The 25,341-nt window shown below is 45.5% G+C and overlaps 1 protein-coding gene across 5 annotated transcripts in view; it reads right to left on the reverse strand.

Annotated features, from left to right (window-relative positions):
* The window catches only part of REM2 (RRAD and GEM like GTPase 2), a 667,248-nt gene that overhangs the window by 386,180 nt on the left and 255,727 nt on the right, over window positions 1–25,341 (reverse strand). For all 5 annotated transcript variants that reach the window (XM_069633854.1, XM_069633853.1, XM_069633856.1 and 2 more), the window contains exon 2: window positions 23,134–23,477. In XM_069633854.1, coding sequence (XP_069489955.1) covers window positions 23,134–23,477 — 344 coding nt within the window. The remainder of the gene's footprint in view (window positions 1–23,133; window positions 23,478–25,341) is intronic.

Consider the following 25,341-nt stretch of genomic DNA (forward strand, 5'->3'; position numbering starts at 1 on the left):
GTGAATTACATATCAGCATGTTTTTATCTTAAGCTGTGGAATATACATTCTTTTATCTGCCTGTTTTAACATATTTGCTGAATTAAAATATCTTCATGAGTTTTCTGTAAGCTCCCTGCTTACTTCTCTAGGATCTGTCATCAAATCTTAAGAATACAAGTATTTACTTGTCAACTAAATTATAAATCATTGTATCTAGATTCTTTGTAAATAAATAAATTATCCCGTTGTGTCTAAATTAGATTTTCAAAAGCGCGTACGTCTCTCTTTCATATCTTTATGTAATATCAGCTGGTCCCATTTCCTATCCAAAGGTCCTGAAACAAGTATACATGAATTAGCCCTTACATGCTTTGGTTTATTCTTAACCTGCTCTGGTTCCGTCCAATAATTCATCAACTTACCAAAAAGCTTCTGTGAGCCGTCCGTCACCAACAGATCGCTGTGGAAGCAGATCCTTGGTGCCATGACGGCTTTATTTTCCAAAATGGTGCCGGCGGGCATGTGCGTGATGTCGGATCTGCTTCCATGGTGCTTTTGAAAATCTAATTTACACACAACTGGATACATTATTTACAAAGAAGATAGATACAATGATCAACAACTAAGGTAAGGTGGCACGGGCGGTGAGCACAGCTATTACTGTGCTCAATTATAACTCTGCCATTTCTTCATTACTACCATCAATTTAGTACATTGTGTAGATTATTTGCTGCACTCCCAAGATAGCCTGATATATATATTTTTTTTAATATTTATTTTTGACTTTTTACTGCATCAAGTAAACAGTGCTCCAACAGGGAGCCTCATAATACAAGTCCCAACAACAGTTCCCCCACCCTTCCGCGCCCTACCCCTCGTGTCCACTTTAACTTTGGTTGCCTCCATCCTTTGTCTGAGTTGGGAGGAAAGCTTTCCACGTTGCCCCTGTGTTCCCTTATCCCACGGCCCCTCCCTCTAGGGGCTCGGATTGTCCGAGACTGAAGCTTCAGCGTTGTTCATCAGATAAGTGATGTATGGCCCCCAGATGTCGGGAGGGCGCGCATGCAAAGGCAGCGTTCAAATGAATTCAGTGTCCATGTCTTGGCAGTATGTTATATCCCTTTCCCAGTCTGCAATCTTGGGGAGTGGGCCGCGACCCCACGACATGGCAATTCTTCTTCGTGCTAGCACCATGAGGAGTGCCGCCAACTTGCGTGACGCTGGCTGTAGATATTTAGTGAGACCGAGGAGCGGTCCCAGCGGTAAGGGGGTCATCTTCTCACCTATAATGTTTGATGTTATTTGTATATTGGAAGTCCAGAAACATTGAATGCCGGGACAGCTCCATTCCAGGTGAAGAAAATCAGCGTTGGCAAATGCGCATCTCTCGCAATGGGCTGGCGCTTCCGGATGGTGTCTATGTTTCCTGACTAGGGTGTAATACGTCTGGTGCACGAAGTTAAAGTGTATTAGCTTATATCGAGAACTTAGCGCTACCTTTTGGGTCTGTCGAAGAATATAGGCCCAGTCTTCCTCATTAATCGGTTCTTGGATAGCCGATTCCCACTTCCGTTGCACTTTGGGTTGAAGTTTTCAGGTGTCTCTTAACAGAGTTTTGTACAAAGTTGACACCAGTCTACCTTCACCTTGTGCTAAGATTGTGCTATGTAACAGATCCCACGTAGGGGGTTGCTTAGGGAATGTGGGGAATAACTCCTAAAGGGTGTGGCAGAGTCTAAAATAGAGAAAGACATCCAGGGATGTGTTCCCTCCTCTGTCTTCGGCCATTTGAGGGGTTAGAAAGGTGCCCTCTGGGAAGAGGTCTCCCAGCGATTTAATCCCTATTTTATCTATCCATATCAGGAATACTCTTTCATTCGTGAGGGGGATGCCGGGGATGAATTTTATCGGTAAAAGGGGGGAAAATCGTATAGCCACTCCGTATTCTCTAGCGATCTTCTTCCATATCGCATATGTGGATAGGACTGTATTCAGCGTTTTATGCGGCACGGGAACGTGGCTTATTATGACCGCAGCCAACAGATCGGGGGAAGCCAGGGCCCGTTCCACTTGCACATGTGGTCTGATGTAGTGGGTTGAATACCAGTGACTTAGGAATTGGGCTTGGGCCACCCAGTAGTATTTCTCTATATCGGGGAGAGCCAGGCCCCCGCTTGATATCGGTAGTGTACGTGTGTTGTATGCTACCCACGCTGGTTTCCCCCGCCCATAACAACTCTAGGATCAAGCTCTTGATTTTTGATGAGAAGGATTTGGGGAGGAGTAGCGGGATATTCGTAAAGAGATACAGAAGTTTGGGAAGAATAACCATTTTTGTCAGTGAGGTTCTACCCCACAGTGTCAGTGGTAGAGATTTCCATCTCTGGATGCGTTCTTGTAAAGACTGCAGTGTGGTTACATAATTGTCTCTAAATTTCTCGTGATGGCTTCGTGACATATTGATCCCCAAATAACGCACTTTCGAGTTTTCCCATTTAAACCCGTGGTCATCTGCAAACTCTGAAGTGCAGGGGGTCAGGGGGAACACTATCGATTTGGAGTGGTTGGTTTTAAGGCCTGACATTAACCCGAATTTTATCACCTCTCGCACTACAGGGTTGAGATTGGTTTGGGGGTCACTGACATACAGCATGACGTCGTCAGCATATAAAGAGACGATTAATCTGTGAGGGCCCAGCTTCAACCCTCGACATAGCTGCTCGGCTCTCAGCCTTGAGGCCAGGGGTTCCATCACTAGGGCAAAGATAAGGGTCGATAGTGGGCAACCCTGTCTCGTTCCGCGCTGCAGTGTGATTCCTGTGGATCTGGTATTCCCTAGTGTGATGTATGAGCGTGGTTCGTTATATAACAGGGCTACTAGTTTCAGGAAGAAGTTACCCAGACCCATCTGCCTTAGTGTTGCGAACATGAAGGGCCACTCTACTGAATCAAACGCCTTCTCGGCATCTAACAGAACTGCTATTGCCTGTTGCGTCGGGTCCAGGGCCTCTATGACGCCAAATAGTCTCCTGATGCCATAGGTTGTACTACGCCCTGGGATGAACCCGGCTTGGTCACCCAGCACTACAGCCGGTATCAAGGGAAGTAATCTGGTCGCCAGAATTTTAGCTAAGATTTTGTTGTCTAAATTGATCAGTGAAATCGGCCTGTACGATGCGCAATTTCCCGTAGGTTTGCCAGCTTTGTGCAACATCATTACGTTAGCCTCATGCATTGTGGGGGGGGGGTGTTTCCCTCGCTCCACCGCCTCTCCATAGACTCGAAGAAGGGGGGCCACCATTTCTACGTGTGCTTTGTAGAACTCACCATTGAGTCCATCTGGTCCGGGGGTTTTGGTGTTAGGCAAAGATTTGATTGCTGCCTGAATTTCTTCGAGTGATATGGGCACGTTCAAGGGTTCGCGCAGGTCCTGGCTCACCCAGTAAAGTTCAGTGTCATTGAGGTACTCTTGTAACACGTTGGGATCTGAAGCACCTTTTGAGCTATACAGGTTTTGATAGAATTCTCGGAATGTGTTGGAGATCTCTTCTTCTGTGTAAACCTTCTGACCTTGCGCATCCTCGATATATTCAATGCGGGATGGAACTTTATCTATCATTAGTAGCCGGGCCAGCAGTGCACCCGGTTTTTGCCCCTCTCCATACTGTCTGATCTGTTGCCTGCGACCCAGGAATTTCAATTCTCGGTCCGCTGTCTCCCTGAACCCCAAGAGTTCTTCTTTGAGCTCGGCTTGAGTACGTGGATCTGGGGCATTGGAGAATTTGTGCTCTAGTTCCTTCAGACGAAGCTCTTTACTGAATAATTCCCCCCGGATCAATTTCAATAAACTATTTTCTTTTGCCAGGCAAATTCCTCGTACATGGCACATGAGCGTTTCCCAGATGGTACATGCCGATTCGACTGAGTCTTTGTTGATTTCCAGGAAAGAGACCATTTCTTGTCGCAGTTCTGCTGCAAATATGGCGTCTGTGAGTGAACCGGGTTTGAACCGCCAATTGAGGCCAGGTACTGCGACGCCCGCCAGGGTAACCTCTAGCACAACCATCGAATGGTCGGAGTAAGATCTTGGTAGGATATGGCAAGCTCCCCATTTGAATGGGCTATGGGAGGATGCCAGGATATAATCGATCCTGGAACTGGTGTTGTGTACGGCTGATCGGAAGGTGTAGTCCCTGCTGTCTCAGTTGTGTCTTCTCCACATGTCAGATAGATTGAAGGTCTGACAAATCTCTCGAACCCGAGTACTGGCCTTGGATGGGCTTCCCGATGTATTATGGGATTTGTCGAGCCTGGGATCGAGTGGAGTATTGAGGTCCGCACCCCACACGACAGTCGTCGCGTTGGTCACGTCTAGATGGGACATTATCCAGTTGAAATTATCAGGTCCATCTGTGTTCGGTGCGTACGAGTTCACAATCACCACCTCTTTCCCCGCGATTATTCCTTTCACCATTAGGGCCCTCCCCTCAGTATCTTTCTTTAACTCAATGAAGCTGAAATTGGTTCTCTTATCGATCAGGATCGTGACACCTCTGGCGAATGAGGAGTAGGATGAGAAGTACCGATGACATCCCCATGATCTGGCCCAATGTTGTTCCGACGAGGGCAGCAGATGAGTCTCTTGGAGAATCGCTATGTTGATTTTGTGTCTTCGAAGATATTGAAGAATTCTCCTCATTTTTTCAGACTGGTTACCGCCACGTATGTTCCAGGTGGCGATTTTCAACGTCGCCGATGCCATCTAGTCTAGAGGGGTCAATGTAATCATGTCGAGCCGGGACTCGCGGGATTAACTGGAGTTGCATTCCATAGAGGAACAGGGAGGACTTGGCAGTTATTAGGTACATAGTTCTTCGTGTGACTGTTGTGGAACGGGGGTATGCGGGTTGTGGCGGTTTTGCTGAACTAACTTCCCTCCCCTGCACAGGCAACCCCAAACTGGCCCGTGATGAACAATCCCATGTTAACAGTACAACTAGCATCGCTGTGCTCGGGGCACAGGTGGCCCTCCAAGAGGAGGCTGACCCCCTTCTTCGGATGCAATATTGATCTGTGGTGGTTGTTTCTAGACAATCACGAGGTCTCGTGCCGCCGCTTTGGGTATCCTATGGGTACGTTTTACGGCGGGTTTCTTCTTGGTCTGTCTCCCCTTTGCGGTCTTCCGTTAAAGGGATGGTCTAGTAAAAATTTGTATTTAAAAAATAGATAGGCAACATAAAAAAAAAATACTAGCATTCTCCCTTTTAAAACTTCCTATGTAAAATTTTGAGCTATTCAAGCTCAAAATTCGCAAAAGCAAGCACATGGGCGCATCCATTTTGTGAAATGGAGGCCCTCCTGTGCTGGCTTTTGCTTTTGCAGCACTAATGAAGGAAAAGCCAGCCAGCTGTAGTAAACAAAGGCTACCGCTGGGTGGCTTTCCCTTCATTAGTGCCATAGGCGGAGGACGGGGACCGGAGACCAGAGCAGGAAAGCTGCAGCTGAATCTCGGTAAGTGCTATTTATTTATTTTTTTTTTAAATAAGCACTAGCTGCGTTTTTTTTCCTAGGTTTTCCGGGCTGGAGGAGCCCGGAAAACTTAGAAATAAAACCGCAGCTTTAAAAACGTATTTATGTTTGCGGTCGCTTTTGAAGCGACCGCAAACAAATACAATGTTATTGTGTTGGAAAACGCTGCGGTTTTTCTTTCCAAGTTTCTCAGGCTCCTCCGGCTCGGAGGAGCCAGAGAAACTCGGAAAGAAAAACCGCAGCGTTTTCCAACACAACCGCGTGTGTTTCTGCCTGCTGTGGCTTTCACTTTGGGTCTCCGGTGCTCCCCTGGGAGCACCGGAGACCCAAAGTGATAGCCACAGCAGGCAGAAACACATGCGGTTATGTTTACATGCCGCGTAGTGTTTCTACCTGCAGCTGATTTCCCATTTGGGGCTCTCGGGCTCCCTGTGTGGAGCCCGAGAGCCCCAAATGGGAAAGCAGATTCAGGCAGAAACAACGCGGTTGTGTTGGAAAACGCTGCGGTTTTTCTTTCCGAGTTTCTCAGACTCCTCCGAGCCGGAGGAGCCTGAGAAACTTGGAAAGAAAAACCGCAGTGTTTTCCAACACAATAACGTTGTATTTATGTTTGCGGTCGTATCAAAAGCGACTACAAACATAAATACAACGTTTTTAAAGCTGCGGTTTTATTTCTAAGATTTCCGGGCTCCTCCAGCCCGGAAAACTTAGAAATAAAACCGCAGCTAGTGCTTATTTTAAAAAAATAAATAAATAGCTCTTACCGAGTTTCAGCTGCAGCTTTCCTGCTCTGGTCTCCGGTCCCCGTCCTCCGCCTACAGCACTAATGAAGGGAAAGCCACCCAGCGGTAGCCTTTGTTTACTACAGCTGACTGGCTTTTCCTTCATTAGTGCCGCAAAAGCAAAAGCCAGCACAGGAGGGCCTCCATTTCACAGAATGGATGCGCGCATGTGCTTGCTTTTGCAAATTTTGAGCTTGAATAGCTCAAAATTTTACATAGGAAGTTTTAAAACAGAGAATGCTAGTATTTTTTTTTTATGTTGCCTATCTATTTTTTAAATAAAAATGTTTACTAGACCATCCCTTTAAGTGTGGCGGGTCTACAGCCGGATCGATCTAGGTAGTCGCTTGTCTCCTCTGGCGTGGTAAAAAACTGAGTCCTGCCCTCGTGTTGGATACGGAGTATGGCCGGGAAGAGCATGGAATATTGGATCTGGTTCTCTTGTAACCTGCGCTTCACTGCTGTAAACGATCTTCTTTGCACTTGGACTGTTTGGGAGAAGTCCGGGAGAAGTCCGGGAAAAACTGGATCTTGTCGCCATCGTATTGGAGATCTCCTTTTTCCCTAGCCGCCCTTAGAATAGCATCTTGATCCTTATAGTTGAGCATTCTCGCTATGATTGGGGGGGATTTGCCCCCGGGATCGGTCTGGCATTGGGAACTCGATGAGCTCTCTCCACAACAAACAGTTTGGACAGGATCTCTGTACCAAAGATGTCCATACATAACTTTTCAACGTAGTCTTCCATTTTAAGATAGCCTGATATATGTGCAAAGAACGGGTTGCACATGGATGCCTGCCATTCACTATCCAGGACTTTCAGAATTTCACAAGATACATGGGGTTCCAGCACAGGAAGCAAACCCTGCACTGGCCTCAAGCCAACAGCATAGTCGTGAGATTTAGGGAGTGCATCAAAAGGACTCTGCAGATAGCCACCATCCTCAACAAACCCTTTGAGCAAGCACTCCATCGGCTACTGCAGGAATACTGCCACACCCCACACAGCACCACAGGGGTTTGCCCCTCGGACCTAGTGTTTTGCAGACCTGTCAAGACGAGATTACCGGAAGGACCCACCCAGTCTTGGCCAACACCGCTCGAACAGCAAGCGTGAGAGACAAAGAGCAAGAAGAGAAGCGCAAGATGAAGACCGAGCTGACACCAGACGGCGGGCCCAGGAATGCACCATTGAACCAGATCATCAGTTAATGGTAGCCCAACCAAAGAGTCCAAAAGGAAGACTCCACTTTTGCAACTGAACCTTTGATAGTCAACCACAAGAAGGGCACCATGATCACAGCCAGTGGGGACTGACAATCGTTTGTGACGAGGAACTCATCACATTTCAAGAGGGTCGTGGCCTTCCTGGCACTCGGGTGGGAACAGACCCATGCCAGTCCAGATGAGACATTCAGATGAGTCCTACTTCGGAGACGGGAAACAGTCTGAAAAAGATGTTGGTGGTGGGAGAGAGCTCACGCCCCTGCCGGTGACTAGCCTTCCCACAAGGCCTCAGAGATGTTGCATGAAGCCTCAGAGACTGATTGAGGAAATGGGCTGACAAACTGGGTGATCCGTCATCTTAAAAAGGGGGGAGATGTCATGCCGCGAGCGCGACTGACCAGCCCTCCCAAATCGTTATGTGGGACGGCCTGAGTTGGGCCGTACATCAGGCAAGTGACGTTGGGGTTAGGGAGGTGGACGGTGAGGGGGCAGTTCTGTTTCGTGTATTGAATAAAGAAGACGCACGTAACACCGCTCTGTGCCCCTTCTCGTTATTCTCACCGTAGGTCTCGTTATTCTCACCGGGACCTCCCGGCGTCAGCAGGACGCCGGGAGGTCCCCGCACTTCCTGGGCTGGACAGGGCATAACATCTTAACAAGGCCACACATCTGCTTTTTGACAGTAGTGCCAGGGTGAAACAAAAAACTTGCTCAGATGAAGAATTAAACTACAACTGCAAACTAAAATTAGATGATGATTCAATACTATTTGAATGTCTCATGGGTTTTTTCAATATTTCCACTTGTTAGACATGCAAGTTGGGACACCAACATTCTCTGCCGACTGATTTTTAACAGTATGTTAGTTAAAACACAGTGCATATGACTGGCAGCATTACAAGTTTAGTACAACTAAGCAATGAGCTATAGTTTGTATTTAATGGAGTTGTGTTGGGCATCATGAAGCATTTTATGTGTTTTGAAAATACACTTTCTAAGTAGGGTTGAGTCGCAAGACCACCATTGGTTAAAAATCAGCGACAGAGTTCTTCTCAAGAGGTTATCTCTCACCCACAAAAGACAACAATACAGCACCTCCTTACATCTCGGCCAGACTTACTAGAAAATCTTCCAGTCACCACACTAGAGCCGCTAACCATTTCCTTCTAGAAATTCCTAGATTTAGGCGAACAAAAGCGGATGGACCAAGCTTCCCTGTTAGAGCTGCCCAAGCCTGGAACGCACTTCCCATTTCCCATTACATTGAGAGCTAATCTACCCTACTCTAGATTCAGATGCAAGGTGATAAGTTGGCTCTGGACGAACAACTACTAATCTGAACCCTTGAACTAGGCCCTGGATCTCTGCACACAACTGCCTTGAGACTTCTGAAATCTGGATAATAGACCATCTCACTGCCCTCTGTGGGCTGCGAGACACCCTCACCCTGTACTTTTTGTATATATGTACTCTAAATATGGTAATATGACATGTATTGCATCAGCTGTTGACATGTATTGTATTGACATGTATTGTATCCACTGTATGTAACCTAAGCTTAAGTAATCCTGTACCTGCTGCGCCCGGCTACCCTTGGGTTTGGAGCGCATTATCAAATAATAAACATAAGTGGCCCACCCTTTCGGTTGCTCTGGCTGGTGATTTCTTTCAGCCAGCAGTCCAAATTGCTCCAGTTAGCTGTAATGTAGGAGTGTCATTTACACCTCAAAATGAAATCCCCATGTGATCCAGCACAGTTTGCTCAACTGGAGGATTAGAATTGTATGATCAAATATATAATCTGTGTTTTGCTAACACCATATTCGGACATCTAAAGCAATACTCAAATTAAAACATGTTTTAAAACTAAAAGAACAGTTGATTTTCTAAACGTACTTACTGTAACGTTTACTGTGGGAAGTAACTTGTATTCCAATCATTCTTAACAGTAAGATGTAGGACCGCAACAAACAAGGACTACAAACAGGTGCAGTTACTGCACACTCACACACACCCCAGGAGAGAGATAAAAGACACATCGAGTTAGCCTGTGTAAAAGTAGATTGTGATAATTAATTCCCAAATCGACAGCTCCCAACACATTGAATTCTGGTACGTACAGCTCTGCGTTTATAAAAAATAAATTGCAAGCGTACAGAATGAAAGCTAACAAAAAGGTAGTTGGCTTCCTGATGAGACTGGTCTCGGTGTTAATGTGGCTGAAGAAAAAAAAACTGTATTGGCTTTTATGTCATGTACATCAACTGCACGGCAGTGGTTTTGCGTCGTACATGAAGTGCACGGTTTATAAGAGAGTGATTTTTAAGCAGTTTAAGGAAACCACATCCAATGTTGAATTCATTGAAAGTTGAGTGGCTAGTCTTAAAACGGAAAGCTGAAAAAAGCAGATTGAGTGACGGTTGTTGAGATGTTATGTTCGGAGTTGCCTCTAAATCCTGTGGCTTTTTCCAAATCCCTTTGAAAAATGTGCTATAAAAAAAAAACCACGCAAGTTTGAGAAAAAACCTTAAACCAGCACTATTTGATTACAGCGGCCTCACTAAGCTCCACCGCTCGCCTTATTTGGGGTAAATATTAAAACACCCTCACTTTAACAGATAAGCCACCACTGACCTTGAAAGGCTCAAAAGTAAAGAGTCAATATGAACAGTCTCGTAAAAGTGATCATATATGATCAAGCGTGTACGATGTTCTCATGGAACAAAAAAAAGCATTGGTCATGGTCCTTCTATTCCTGTATGGCCACATCCTTCACTTCACTTCTAGGCACATCAGCAGTCCATCCTTAGTGAACCTTTAGACTCCTTTAAATAACTGGTTCTTCAGAGTCTAGATCGAGCTAAATGAGGACAAGACTCTCAAAGGACAGGTGGAACAGCCAAGAAATCACACAAATAGCACAGTTCAACAGAGTACTTGCATCCTGTATGCTTTTAGACAATGGTTTGGTCCAAACTCCTTTGAACTAAGGGAGTAGCTAGAACGAATATGGATGTTCCTCTATAACAGTGCCAGGAATACGGTAGAAGAACATTGTTTTTTTGGTTGTTCAACCGCTCCAAAAAGGATGATCCAAATAATGTAATAAGTAGGAACCTAGTCTTAAGTGTTCTTGTCCATACAGGGAAACTCCAATCTGCAAAAATAACAGAATGCAGTTGCCAACAGAAATAGTTCCCAAATCCTACTCTTAACAAGTCCTTAGCCTACTGGCTATGCTAGGCTATAACACAAGTGTTTAAAGTCTTGGCCAACAAGGGTGGTCACAAAACCGAATCTTGAAAGTCCATCCTTAGTGAAGGCTTTCACCACATTTCTGAAGACCTCTCCCAGGTTTCAAAGTTTACTGCTTTCTCTCCTTTGGCTTCTCTTCAGCCGCAAAGCTTTCAATGATATGCCTCGCCAGATATTGGGTTTCACAGCATTCACATTGTCTCGCTAATCTTTGCATTTATCAGCATTTAATCAGGTCTCTCCTAGACTGTCGCGGAAGTGGCCAAAGTGACGGAAAAGAAATTACTGAATGGGAGATTTGGTTGAATTTTGGACGTATGAAAAATTTGCAACACTGAACATTTCGACCAAATACCCCATTCAGTGGCATTATAGTGAACAATGGCAGCGGGCCGGTTCCCCATCACGGAAGTGAATGGGAACAGCCGTTGGAGGAACACAGCCAGTCGGCAGCACACAGCAAAGTGGGCCACTGCAAGGTAAGTAAGGCAGGGGGTCGGTGGGAGTGGGTAATATATTTCATTCGGGTTGTTTTGTCGTAAAGGGCAAACAATATTTTTGGCCTAAACTACTACAGTCTTTTCGGCCACGTTTTTTTCCATTACGGTAAAACAACCCAAATTACACTTTTACTTCAGTTTAAATGGGAATTTCTTCCTCACTCTTCCCCCCTCATTCAGGGTTCATTTCAGGAAGGAGATATGGTTTATCCTTCCGCCATGGATAGTCCTTCTGTGTTTCTTCACAAAATGACTCAATCCTTCGGTCTCCCTTTAGAAATGCATGCTGCTTTCCAGAACTTCTCCTTAAATTGTTCGTCCAAAGCACCAATTTGCCTAAAAGATTTGTGGTGTCCTCTTTGTACCATAGAACATTTTAACTACCTCAGTCTCAGTGTATTAAGGGAGCATTAGGAAGCACACCTGCTTCTTCCCATTATTTGCCCCCTTTAATTTCCACCACCTTTTTTATACTTGTGGGCTAGAGAGGGGTTTAATGAGCCACCAAAGGATGTTTTTTGTGTGTCCTCTGATTGAGGTTTCTGCTTCACAATTTGAATTAGAATATCCTCTATGTTCAGATATGTAAATACATATAACACGTAGCCAAACAGTTGTTTCCAAGCCTCTAAAGCCATCTTGGAATTCCACTTTGGCTCAGCCAGGATTCTATGGCAGACCACATTGCTCTAAGGGTGAGGAATCACCAGAGCCCAATGCAGTTCTTGTCCATGATCGGTCTGCTCCATCTGTGACCGATAAGAACGCTTTCTATTCCCACTCGCGAGTGAAGGTTTCTATGATTATCAAGCCAGAAGACAGTTTTTGTTTAAACCCATGCATCATAAGATCAGGTATTGCGATTGTGTGTTGTTTGCCAGCGGGCTCTCAAAGGTTTGAAACATTTACACATGCTTTCTCCCATGGTTTTAAGAATAGGTTTACTGATGCCGTATGGAACTTAAGTTAGGGATGATCTTTTCTGGTGATGACCCCCTTGAATGGGCCAGGGAAATGCTGCATTTCTGAGGGCAACGAGCACGTGGGATCCTTCTCCATTCACCCTCTGGGAGGTACACTGGGTAGGAGCTGGACCATCTCAAGACATTGCGGCTCGCAGTCCTCACACCGCAGGATGGGAACTAGGGTCGGCTATTCAAGTATCTCCTTTATTAGAAGGTGAATCATCTCAGACAGCAGAGCTTCTATAGTATAAGGCCCTGAGACTTTACCTAGAGCTTTGAGGGGGAGAGTCAGAAGAAGAGCTATCAGACACCCATGTGGCAGTGTGTTTAACCATCCAGGCATGTAAACATGAGCTGGTGCAGACAGTCACACACAAACACACAACAGGCCGCCAGGACAGTGGAGTGTGCAACTGGGCATACAGGCTCAATGCTTCATCCCTTTTTGTGTGCTTCCTTCTCAAGTTGCTCCACTTCGCAGAATTAGCATGAATTCCATTTCCAATGCGAAATGCCCAGTAGGGGCTTAGCGAATCCCCCCAACATCTGCGCCCTTACCTTCCTACAACACTAATGAGAGAAGATCAGAGGAGGGCGGTTATGATGGAGAGCCAAGTCCGGCAGGGATCCCTATGCCAAAATAAGCAACCTCTAAGGAGCCAGTAAATCAAGCAGGTGGATGAGCGGAGTCTGCAGGTCTAGATCAGGTAAGGCCAAGCAGCAAAGAAGATAGCTTAGAAAGGAAGAAGGTATGCCACACAAAGAAGTATTATGTAGCAGAGTGTCTGTTATCTGCCATCTTTTCTCTTTTCACATAGATATTGAAACCAGAAGTTAGCACAAGGAGAAAATTGGAGAAGATGAGATGAGCTGAGAAACACCAAACAATATTGGCCAGTGAGAAGGGGAGCCAAAGAGATGAGACAGAAAACTGTAGGAGGAGGGAAAAGGCATGCAGTGTTGCACCCAGAAGCAAGGCATGTAATGCTAAGGCAAACTGAAAGACCGTCTTCGACTCTGGTTTTGAATCCCACTATGGTCTGTCCTTGGACCTTTAATTTTCACTCTCCTCCTGCACCTCCTCATATCTATTTGCAGATAATTAAATCCACTCATAGCATTCTTTCACTGAGGAATATTCCTTATGCATCAACCTCCTTGCCCCCACAGGTCAGAATATGTATAGAATGGTACTGTGATGGTTGATGCAGAACACCTCAAAAACAGAAGGATTCTTTCTCCCAGCCTTTTACACAATCATCTTACTCTAAATCCTTTCCACCTAATCTCTGACCTAACCTTATCTTGCATGGCTCGCAATGCAAGACTTCTCCTTGACCTCAAACCCAGGGACCGCATTTCTCCAGCCCTAACATCTTTCCACTGGCTTCAGGTTTCTGGAAGGAACAAGTTCAAGACCCTCTGCATCATCTACAAGGCTTTTCTGGGCCTAAGAAGAGTATGAGTGCGCCAATGTTTATATATTAATTTCTCTCACTGGGACAATTAGGAGTACACCAATCGTTGCATTCACTTCTCCCTGGGTCTCCCACTCTGCCCATCACCTTCCTTTGGGGCTGCATCACCGGGTTGGCATTCTCCTTTTTCGTTTCTTTCCTTCTTGTCAGAGTGGATCTTCCACTCGGTTTGCCTTCTTCTCTTGGCACGTTCTAGCATGCTTATGCACACACGATCTTAGTTTTGTTAAGGGATGTCCAGCCATCATTTCTTCCCATGGAGTACCTCCTGGGACTGAAATCTTGTAGGCTCTCTACAACCTGCTTCTCGAACAGGGTCGCTCATGTACCGGTTGACTGCAGCTTCCTCAGCTTGGGAAGCAGCGTTTCCCCCGTGTTGGCCAACGTTACTCCAACAGCTGATTTGAAACTCCTGAGTCTCTCTCTCTCTTGCTCTCTCTCCTATACTTAATATGCTCTGCTGAGACTTCCTCGGCATATCGCATAAGTCGCTCTTCTGTGTCTTACTTCCGTTTGTTATTACTCCACATTACAATAGCATACATCCACCGATTTTTCATGGTCTGTCTAGAGATGGTATTTCAGGTTGGAAGGGGGATTGGGTAGGCAGTTACCGACCAGAACGGGAGTCCTTGTCCCCAAGGGGGGGAGTCTCTCCCAGTGAGGTCCCTAGGGAGGGTATCGCATAGTGGGCTCACCTCCTTAGCCACACTGGGAAAGGCTCCCCCGTGGGGACAAGTGACTGCATCCCGCAATTTGTCATATTGTGTGCAAGTATATATGAATGTGTGCATCTGCACAAGTGTATCGATGGGTGCTGTGTGAATGACTGAGAAGCTGTATGGGTGTATGAATGTGTATATGAATGTGGGTGCATGTGTGTGTGTGAGTGGCAAGGTTGTGGCTTTCAGGGGGCATTGGTGCAGGGCAATACTAAGGTAAGAAAACGTGTTTTTTCTGACTGCATGCAGTACACGCAGTCAGTAAGACCTTAGTTTCTTACTATGGCAGGGAATTTGTTTCTGGACATCTATGATAAAGTAAGTGTTATTAATTGGCTAGAATGGCATATTTTCCTGTAGCCAACCTAGCTACGATATCCTATGTTCTTACGAGGGGATATGGTTATTATGCACAAAGCAAACGGGAGTATGTTCTTATAACGCAATACTGGCATATATTGGCGCAGCCTCCATGAAAATGTAACGACACAGCCTATATTAAGATTTACTGGCATATGTAAGGGTATAAAAGTAGGACACACAGGTGGTATGCTTTTGGCTATAGACTTATTAGTGAGTAAATAAAAGAGAAAACCCTATCTGACCATAGTTCCAAGAGGGGTTGCCCTGCCTCAAATAATACTAAGGAAATAGTCAGGATGTCAGTCTAAAGAAAAGAGTCCACCTACCTGGGTCCAAAGCCTAATTCCATCTCTTACACTATAAAGTCAACTAAGAAAGAGGAGTGGTCTGTCTTGGTCCAGAAGAATGGCTCGCTTCTTCTGGACAACAATCCAAAGTTCAGTTATGGGCGAAGCAAAACAAACTGTTCTTCTCCAGTAATATAAATCAAAAGTCTCAAAAAAGTTAATTAGTTGTACTTGAATTGTACATAGTCCCTTATAAAAAAAACTCTGTAAACTAAACCCTTTCATTTTTGTTGTCTGTGGAATACACTTTGCTTTGTGACATGATGCACAATGTGGTCTATGATTCATAAGGTAGCAGGTGCACCGTTTAAAAAAAAATGTTTTAAATTGTATTTTAATTTTTAAAGTGCTGACCTAGCGCGAGAGCAGCAGAGAGCTGTACAGGTGGCTGGCATGTTTTAACACTAGTGCAGTACTGTGAAGTCTGAGAGTACTTATGTGCGTCCACTGGAATTAGTCCTTGGTCAGGTGTTGAAAGAAGTTTTGAGAGATTTGCGAAATTGGAGAATTGTGGGGGCATTCCGACAGGCACCGGGATCAAGTTCCAGAGGGTGTGTGCATGACAAGAGAAGGATTATTTGCGGGTTGCTTTTTGCAGATGAGTTGCGAATCAAGTCGTCTGGACGATTTTTAGCAAAGAGCGTGTGCTGCCAGGTCCGTTGGTGTGCTACTTGTGACTGCTTTGATACATGCAGTCTTCAACAGTATCATGGCTTAGAGTGGAAGCCAATGTAGTTCGCGTAGGAGGCAGGTAATTCGGTCAAATTTCTGTGCTCCTGTAATAAGATGTGCTGCAGCGTGGTTGACTGCTGTGAAGTCTAAATTGCAGGAAAGAAGTTTGACAGGACCATAAAGTTTCTAAAGACCATCCTTTCTCTGCCAGCAAGCTCTGCCCATATCCGTTGGCTCGGTCCAATGTAGAGCTCAATTTGGCTGGCCTAATTCTTTCAATCATCTAACCTTCCTGTGCATTGGGTCAACCCTGTAAATTCCATTTAGACTACGAAAGTCAATGGAAAATTTCCAATAACCGTCTGGCTTTCCTGCCAGCATGATGGTAGTTCATCAATGGCTCTGCTAAAGTTCAATTATACACAACATTTCAATCTTCTGAACTTTTGTGGACTCTTAGGTGGTGTGCCTATGGCAGATAATGAAATGAGGAAACTGCCTTTCCAGCTGTGTCTCTATTCCCTGTACAAACACCAGAGCTCTTCTCATTCTGTCCAAAAATGTGTCTCAGAAGTGATGTAAATACTCGAAGATCCTTTTCTTGCATAAAGCCAAGATGTGGCACAATCTTATTTCAACTTGGGCCAGTTTCTGAGACCAAGTATATCGTCATAGCAGCCATGTCTGTATCTTCCAGGCTTTGTGCCAAATCACTATAAGCCTAAGCGTTCTTTCATTGGACATCTTGTTATATTCAATAATGTAGGGCTCCCAGTATGGTCCATGGCAGTTAGTCAAGATGTCAGTTAGCCAAGATGTCAGCAACAATACACAGACTGTCTACACCTTAAACTTCCAGGTTTGCCTCTGTACATGAGATTTTCAGGGGAAAGCTTTCAGTGACAATGCTTCCCGCCGCACAATCTCTGCAAACACAGTGCTGGAGGACAGAGACCCTCACGTAACCGGCATCTGCTTTCCAGCATGTGGTGACACCGGCGTCTCTGCTGCCCCTCAATCTTGGCTGCTACTGCAATGTGGAGTCACGAACAGTACTCCACCCTCTGCTCCTTCTGCTGCTGCTACTACTACTGCAACAACTGCAAACACGACAACAACTGAGGGCCTGCACCTGAGGGGGCTCTTTATACTCCTTCGCCCCCCTCAGGTGTGGGGTATTGAAATCATCAGAATGCACCTTGCAGTCTAATGCCTCCATGTCCCTCTTCCTCGTCCCAGATACTATTAGCTTCTCCCGTCATATCACTTAAATGAAATAGGCATGTTCTGACGTTCACATTTTTTAATAAATGACTGTTTAAGACAAGCCTTGCCAACCCAATGGTGAATAACTTTAGAACAAGAAATCTCACTAGGACAACATGCCGTAACATTCTGGCACCACTGACATCCCTTCCTTCAAGGGGGACAAATACTGTGTCTCACCCAACAGAGTTCTCCCACTCCACTGGGGCCGATCCTCCCAGCTAATAACACCCCCAGTTTTAGGACCAGGTAGCAGCTGCCTTCCTCTGGACACCTAGGAGGAGACTTTAGAGAGGGTTTCTGTGAGAACTCTGCAAGATTCATCACAGTTTTGTAATCGACGACATCCAGAAAGTACTTATTCCCCACATTCGAGGAATTTTTTGTCCCAGAACACCATGCTCATCCCATACACCTTACTGTTGAGTATAAAGCAGAGATTGCAGCGTGGCCCAACCAGCGTTACTGCAGAATGTACTTTGGCAGACAGGACATTTTTCACAGTAATGTTGTCTCTGTAAATCCCTGGCCATGGCTCAAGACATGATCATGGAACTTGAATATCCCCCGATGGATCTTCAGACAAATGGGAAAGAGCCACGTTTACGTATCTGCTATCTTAAGGGAGTGTGGACCCAAAAAACAATTCTGGTGTCACCGATCCCCATTCGGGTTAATTCTACTTGGCAGAAGAGTTCCTTTCTCTACACAAAGCAGGGGCTAGTGTTATTTTTACCTTCTTCTAGAATAACATGCTCAAAGTTTGAAAGCTCAGCTGCAGCATAGTCCAATCTCTCCTCAGTTTGGCCAAACCCTCACTAGTCTGGGATTAACGTTCAGTGAAAGGGCCCCGCTCATAAGGCTTCCCCTGGGGGAGAAAATGTAGACGCAACCCTTCTCCTCCAAACCATATATGTGAAACTGGTCACTTTTGTGAAATTCAGAAGATACTCCTCACATTAGTGCCCTCTCCTCCCTCCGGGGCCTCAAACAGGTTTGACCGCTGACTGCACAAAAAGACTTTCACAAGCACCTGGATAGTTAGTATTCATTACCTCAACTCCAAAATCCTCCTCATATATAAATGCCATAGGTGGACGTGGGGGCTATTCGGCAAGACGTCCCTGTTGGGAAACTGTACATTCAAGTCTCTTGGAGGAGCATCTGCATCCTAAATGCTGTAGAGGATGAAGCGAGGAGCTGCCTCAGTAGTCTAGAGAAGGAGTTGGGCATGTGACTGGACTGGAATCCGAGACCCAGGATAGGTGTCTAGTCTAGCCTTTGTAGATTGCACGTCTTACACTATCTGCCATACGTTTGAGTGGTAGCCACAATGGACTCAAAGCAACAATGAATGTCAAAACCAAACGATAACTGGGTACATTACAAGAAAAGTGTGTCAAACTTGTAACTCAAATAAAGGTTCAGAATGGCAATCTCTATGGTATCTCCAAATTATTGGGGCCAACATTAAAACCCTCAAAAAAGTCCGCCTAGTTCTCTCCTAAAGTCACTTGCAATTTCTTGTGCCAAACCAGGGTCTAATGTAATGTCTGCTAGTAAGCGGTCCACTTCACATGGTGGGTGGGTGCACTGCATCCAACTCCATTTGATGCTTGGTCAGATGTCCACAATCTCTAGCAAAGTCCAGGCCAGATTAGTGGCTCGACAGGCTGGCTTCTAAGAACCTCCCTGCCCAGGCTCATTCCTAAGGGACATTTCCCTCTGTTGCCTGTCCTCTAACCTTACTATTACTTTGATTCTCCTGGCAGGTCTCATCAATGATTTGCTACATGTTCCTCCCAATAATTCCTCCCTATACCTCGGAGCCCCGGCATACCAACTCAACAAACTCCAAAGATCCCAAAAAGCTGCTGCAAAACTGCTCCTTGCCCTGGGTCAAAGAGACCACATCTCACCAGCTCTCAGAACACTCCACTGGCTCCCAGTCAGACAAAGGGCCACCTTCAAGACCCTGTCCATCACTCACCGTGCAGTGTACAAGACCGGCCCATTATACCTACAAGAAAAGATAAAAGCATACCTCCCATGCTGCACTGCCCTCCTTCTAATGATTCCAACCTCTAACTCTGTTAGGATCGGAGGATTTGCCTTCTCAACCTTGGCCCCAACTCTGTGGAACTTGCTTGCCCCTCATATTCGACACACCCAACACTATATGACGTTCCGCAAAGCTCTAAAAATGTGTCTCTTTCCGTAATACTAACCACGACCCTCTGAAGCGATTGAACCCAAGAAACCCGATGACTAATGCTCAATGAGATTCCCAACAATGTTTTCACTGAATACCCTCATTAATTCGCTATTAAGCAACTGCAAGCCTGAAATGCAGACTATCGATCTCCTTAGATCATAACTCCACGCAGACACTCTCCTCCCATATCACTATGCTTACTCTCTACTCTACACCATTACTCAATTAGAGTGCAGCTACACCCCTCAATCAATGCGGCCTAGCCGCTCCCATACAAACATTACCCCATGAACACCTCATCATTCTAATAAAATGCAGCTATACCCCACGACAAACCGGCCTAGCTGCACACATAAGAATCTCACAGGCCCAACTCATTCAACCCATATCAATACCACCACACCAAACGCTAGGATGAAGCTACCATCGGGCAATTACATCAGCTGCACACTTGCACCCAAGCACCCTTCGACACCCTACTCTCTCAAATGACCTGGACTACGGTCTCCAAGAGCGTTCAACCTACCAGCGCTTTGAGGTCATACCAATGGTATATAGAGCACTATATAAATGCCAAATGACATAACTCAGGCAGCTTACATGCATAGGGCATGTGTTCTTCCCTCTTCGTTATCCTGCTCTAGTCTTCCCCAAACCTTTCCATCTCCAGCCCACCCTTTCACCCCTTCCTCAGTTAATCTTATTACTCAGACCTCCACCATCTTTTCGTTACCACCCCCTTGGCTCGCATCTTGAACACCACCCTGTTTGCACCTCTTAGGCCCTGCTCCTCATATCTTACTCCCTCCGCTACCTCCTGTCACCTCCAAACTTTCCTTTCTCCATCCTCCAAACTCACAGACCCCTCACCCAAGGTACTCCGTTTATACTCCCTTGTCCCCTCCACTTGGCCCAGGCTCCCTGGATTTCATGAGCTGGTTTGGGATTGGCTGTCTCGTGATTCCTTGATTAATTCCCTGCATCTGTTGTTGCCATGTTCCCCCAAGCCTATACAAGGCTATTCAGCCATCTTTGATTCTTGACAAGACTCGCTGTAGCTATGTGCTGGGCAAGCAGAGCCAGCATGGCTCAGGTAGCAACCTCTGAGTGAATCACGCACCCCATCACAGTGCTGGGAATTCAGGTTTCTGCTTGTTCTGCCATGCTTTCACCAACAAAATGCAAAGTGTTTCTAGACTGTGGGCCTGTCTTGAAGGGCCAGGGGGCCATCTATCCTTCCTTACAAGTCTAACAAAGCTATGTATATTTTTCCTTAGAAGGGTCCGAATGTGGCACAACGGTGAGGAGCCCCTGCCTCCTGACCTCAGTGTTATGAGGATGACTAGAGGATCCTCTCCACACCACCCCCAAGCTCTGAATCAAGGAATGGGTAGTGGGAGCAAGCCCTCATGATTATCAACCTCCCCCCATGCTCCCCAAACAAAAAAACAAAAAAAATACAAAATCACACCCCCAAGTTCAGGCAGGAGACATCACACTATTAAGAAAAAACAAAAAAGAAATGATATCGGCAATTTCCCCAGGCAACCAAGCCATGGTAGTGGCTAACCTGGTCAACTTGAGTCTGGACTAGTGTAAGTATAGAGATACATGGGCTGTTCCGAATATCAACAAAAAAATATTCAACAAGTCAAAACACTCTGGCCGATTTGTAGCTTGAAAATATGTATGCCGGGTTACCATTCAAGCTCCTTTGCTTGAATTACAAATGCTTGAAGGATTTTGCCCTCACATACCTGCATCTGGCATGGTTAACCTCCGTCCTGTCCGACCGCCAATTCGAAGTGGAACGTGGGCCCTTCCTCTCTACTATCACTCTTTCAACCTGCGGCGTCCCCCAGGGATCTAACCTTTCCCATGGTTCTTCAATGTCTACATGGCTGCCCTGGCATGTGACATTGCCAGTTTCAACTCTAATTTCCAGTGTTATGCGGATGACACACAACTCTCCTTCAGGCTACCCTCAGCTACCCTCAGCCACCTCCTCTACCTCGCTCATATCTGACTGTCTGCAATTCAGTCATGGTGTGCTGCAAACGATCTCTGCCTCAACGCCAGTAAGACTGAGATCGTTCGTATTGGGACTCCTGCTTCCACTTTCCCACTCTCACTCTGGCCAGCTTTCCTTGCCCCTGCGCCCGCACCCACATGCGAGGCAAAAAATCTTGGGGTCATCTTTGACTCCACTCTCTCCTTCTCCACTCACATTTCGGACATCTCTAAAAAGTCCAACTATCAGCTGGACCTCCTCGGAGGCACTCTTCCTTTTCTCAGCTTCCCCCAAATGCTCACTGTCTCCAGAGCCCTGGTTCTCTCAAGGTTTGACTACTGTAACAGCCTCTTTGTCAACCTTCCTGCCTCTGCTCTGCGCCCCCTGCAACTCATCCAGAATAGAACTGCGAGACGTATCCTTCTCCTCGAGCCCAGGGACCACATCTCTCCGGCACTGAAATCCCTCCACTGGCTCCCCGTGGCTGCAAGGATCAAGTTCAAGACCCTCTGCATTGTCCACAGGACTTTCTGGGGCCTGGGCCCCACCTATCATCACCAATGCCTTCCTAAATACTGTCCCTCCTGAGCCCTCTGCTCATCTACCTCCAACTTCTGCGAGTGAGCCGGTTCTCTAAGCAGAGATTTGGAGGGAGATCTTTATCCTCAGCAGGGGCCTCCCTCTGGAATAGCATCCCTGCCGCCCTCCGTCTTGAGCCTGATCTCCTTAAGTTCCAGAAACTACTTAAAACATTCCTCTTCTCTTCCTTCCCTCTCCCTCTACCGTGCTTACCTCTCTCTCCGGTGTATCCCTCTCTCCCTCCTTCTCCACACAGCATGCCTACTGTCCACCGGGAGTAACTCATTTTCACAGGTCCCCGGCAACCCCGCCAGTCCTTCAGCACTTGCCTCAGGGCCTGCACTTGGTCAATTACCCGTTGAGAATGGCATCTCTCAGCACTTACCCAGTTTCTGACCAACTGGGCGCATCTCGATACAGCCCTCGCCTCTCCTGTACCGTCTGTGGACTTATGCAATCTGAATGTACAATGCCTTAAGATCGTCTTATCTTTTTCCTCCCTGTCTCCCCTCCTGCATGGTGTCACCTCAATGCGCTTGGAAAAACTGCAGAATCGTTGTCAGACCTATTTGTTGTTATCTAAACTGTTAATTGTAATTATATGCACTTACTCTGCCTGGGCAGACTGGTTATCTTTTAGAAACTCAAGGGCTCTGAATGACTGTTTTTTGTCCGCTGCTCCCTCCCTCCTTAAGCGCTTTGAAACACTTGCCTTGTGTATAGGTGCTTTACAAATAAACGTTACCATGCCTACCATACTTAAGGCAGATTTGGCCTATGCTGCCCGCACCAAGCCCACTCATCGCTTAAGGACAGCATACGGTTAGTCCCAAGAACGCAATTTAAGTATGAGGTGAGAGGGACTTGCCTAATTTTCCATCAATTATCCCTTATGAAAAATGGTGCACTTTGGATATGCAAAACTCTGCCAAGTTGCTACAATTCACAGCAGAAATCCGGATACCAGCATCAACATGACCACAATCATGCCTCTTTACCCAGCAAGGTCTTCTGTAAATCAATATTTATGTATGTAATAATGTAACTCCAGTATCCATAATGTTCTGAGAGGCCATACAACACAAGGAAGTAACATTTCCTGCAATGTGCACTTTACAAACAGACAATAACACTGACAATACTGTGGCACCTCTCACCAACCATAGCTACATATGCAATGGGAGAAAGAGTGGGCCCTTCATGGACCACAGAAAACCCATCCCTTAGCTGCCCTTCTCACCTGCGATTTCCAGCATGCGAGGTAGACTTTCTTCCAATCCAGCAAAGATGCCAGCCAGCGCTGTCTTTCCGACACCGCTCTCACCCAAGAGCATGACCTTAAGCACTCCTTTGCCAGGTACACTGTCAGAAGAGAGGACGGAATCAGAGGATCCAGAGTGGGTGCTGCCCACATGGGGCCAGTCGAGTTCATCCACGGCCTGTGCCCTCCGCAGCTGATGCTTGTAAGGGAGTGGCATGCTACCCCGGCGCCTTGGGTCCACAGGAAGGCTGCCCCGGTGGAGGGGTGGCAGCACTTCGGGACGCTCCCGCTTGTTGAGCGTCATTGCCCGTGAGAATATTATACTGAAGAAGAAACAAAGAAAAAAAAAAAACATTCACATTGATGGAGTAAAACAAACAATAAAACAAATATATTTTATAAGAGAAACATCTGAACAATATAAAGAAAAGAAAGCAAAAAGGTGATAAAAAAGTGACCAAAAACAAAGAATTAACAAGGGCAAATAGAATTAAAGTTACAACGAACAAAGAAAACAGTAAAAATGGACAAGGGATGGAAAAAAGACTGAAGTGATCGGAAAAATAAAAGAAAAAAGCAGTGATGAAAATAAAAGATGTGATGAAGGCCAAGAAAATCAAGAATGTGATCAAGAGTCAGATAATAGAAAAAAAAGAGCCAACAAGGAACACAGATCAAAAATAAGGAAAACAAGGCAACTAATAACAATTAGCACCCTTGAAGGGGGCACTGGCCAATCAGGAGGATTGGAACACGGGCTGTACTGTATGCTACAAGCCTGCATTCCGAGTTGCCTCAGCAGCCAGCGCCCATTCCCAGCTCCCCTTCACCACTTGGCACTCGTGTAGGATACTACACAGGTGCTAACTTTCTTTATTTTAAAAACACAAGAGAAAGAACTTAACTTTCGGTTCTCATTAAAAAGAAGCACGAAGAAACAAGATAAGAATAACAGAGAGCAAAGCAGCAATAAAGAGAAACAAGATAAAAAACTAAGATGCAAGTGAAAATGAATAAGGCGAAAAGCGATGAGAGGCAAAAGTGGTGAATTGGAATAAGAGAAAGGTCGATGAGGAACAAAGAAAATAATAAAAAGAAGAACCAATGAAAAGAAAACAATAAAAAGGGATAAAGAAAAGGAAACTAGAGCTGGCAGTGAAGAGGAAGTAGGAAAAAGTCAAGCCACTTGTCCAGGAAAATGTTAATGAAATGAGAAAAAAGGAACAATGAGGGGTCAAAAAGAAAATGGAACACACTGCAACAAATCAGTGAAAAGACAAAAAAGAGGTGACAGGGGATAAAAAACAATAAAAGAAGAGGCAACAATGAATAATAGAAACAGAATAGAGAACAAAAACATGACAAGGACGCAATGAAAAGACGAATAAAGATGGACAAAAAAAAAGAACAAAGATGTTGCCAGAACCGAACCAGAGCGACTAAAGAACAGATAGGAAGTAAAGAGAAAACAAGAAGACAGGGATTAAAAACATAAATTGTGCAATGATGTGACAAGACAGAAATGAAAAGAAAAAAAGAGATTGAAAGAAGAGAAAACAACGGTCAAAGAATAACAAATAACTAAACAATGATAAAAAAGGAGAACGAAACAAGAAGAACGTGGCAATGAGTAACAGAAGAACGATGCAAGAGAACAGACAAAATAAAAATAAGAAGCCAAAAATCAAGGAAAAGGAAGATTCAACAGTAGCACTGGTGGGGCATGTAAGAAGGCCAGGACAAAGAAAAGTAAAAGCAGCAAGGCACAAAGGAAAATGAATGCAAAAATCCTTAAGAATACATTGTGTGCACAATTGATAAAGGTTAAGCCTGCAACACCTTAACATGGCGAAACGTGCCATCTACATATTATGCCAACATAGGATTTTAACAGAGTTCTTTGGAAAGGATGGCAAAGTCTGGCACAGTAAGTGGGAAAGGAGCAAAACATTGAAGCAATGCCTTCAGGTCAGGCACGTTCCAACAGTAAAACACAATTGCATTCACACGGTGCAGGCTAGGATGCCTTCACGTTGGATCAACTAAGAAGAAAACATGTCAACTTACTTCGATATAGTTTCCTTTTCTTTTCAGGCAAAGTTGGTCATTAAGTGGTGTGCATCCAAATGGGGCACAGTTACTTCAAGCAGAGAGGAACGCGCCAAGCACCCCTTTTTGCTATTCGCA

Source organism: Ambystoma mexicanum, chromosome 13, assembly GCF_040938575.1.
Source record: "Ambystoma mexicanum isolate Mex_15411 chromosome 13, UKY_AmexF1_1, whole genome shotgun sequence".
Lineage (NCBI taxonomy): Eukaryota > Metazoa > Chordata > Amphibia > Caudata > Ambystomatidae > Ambystoma > Ambystoma mexicanum.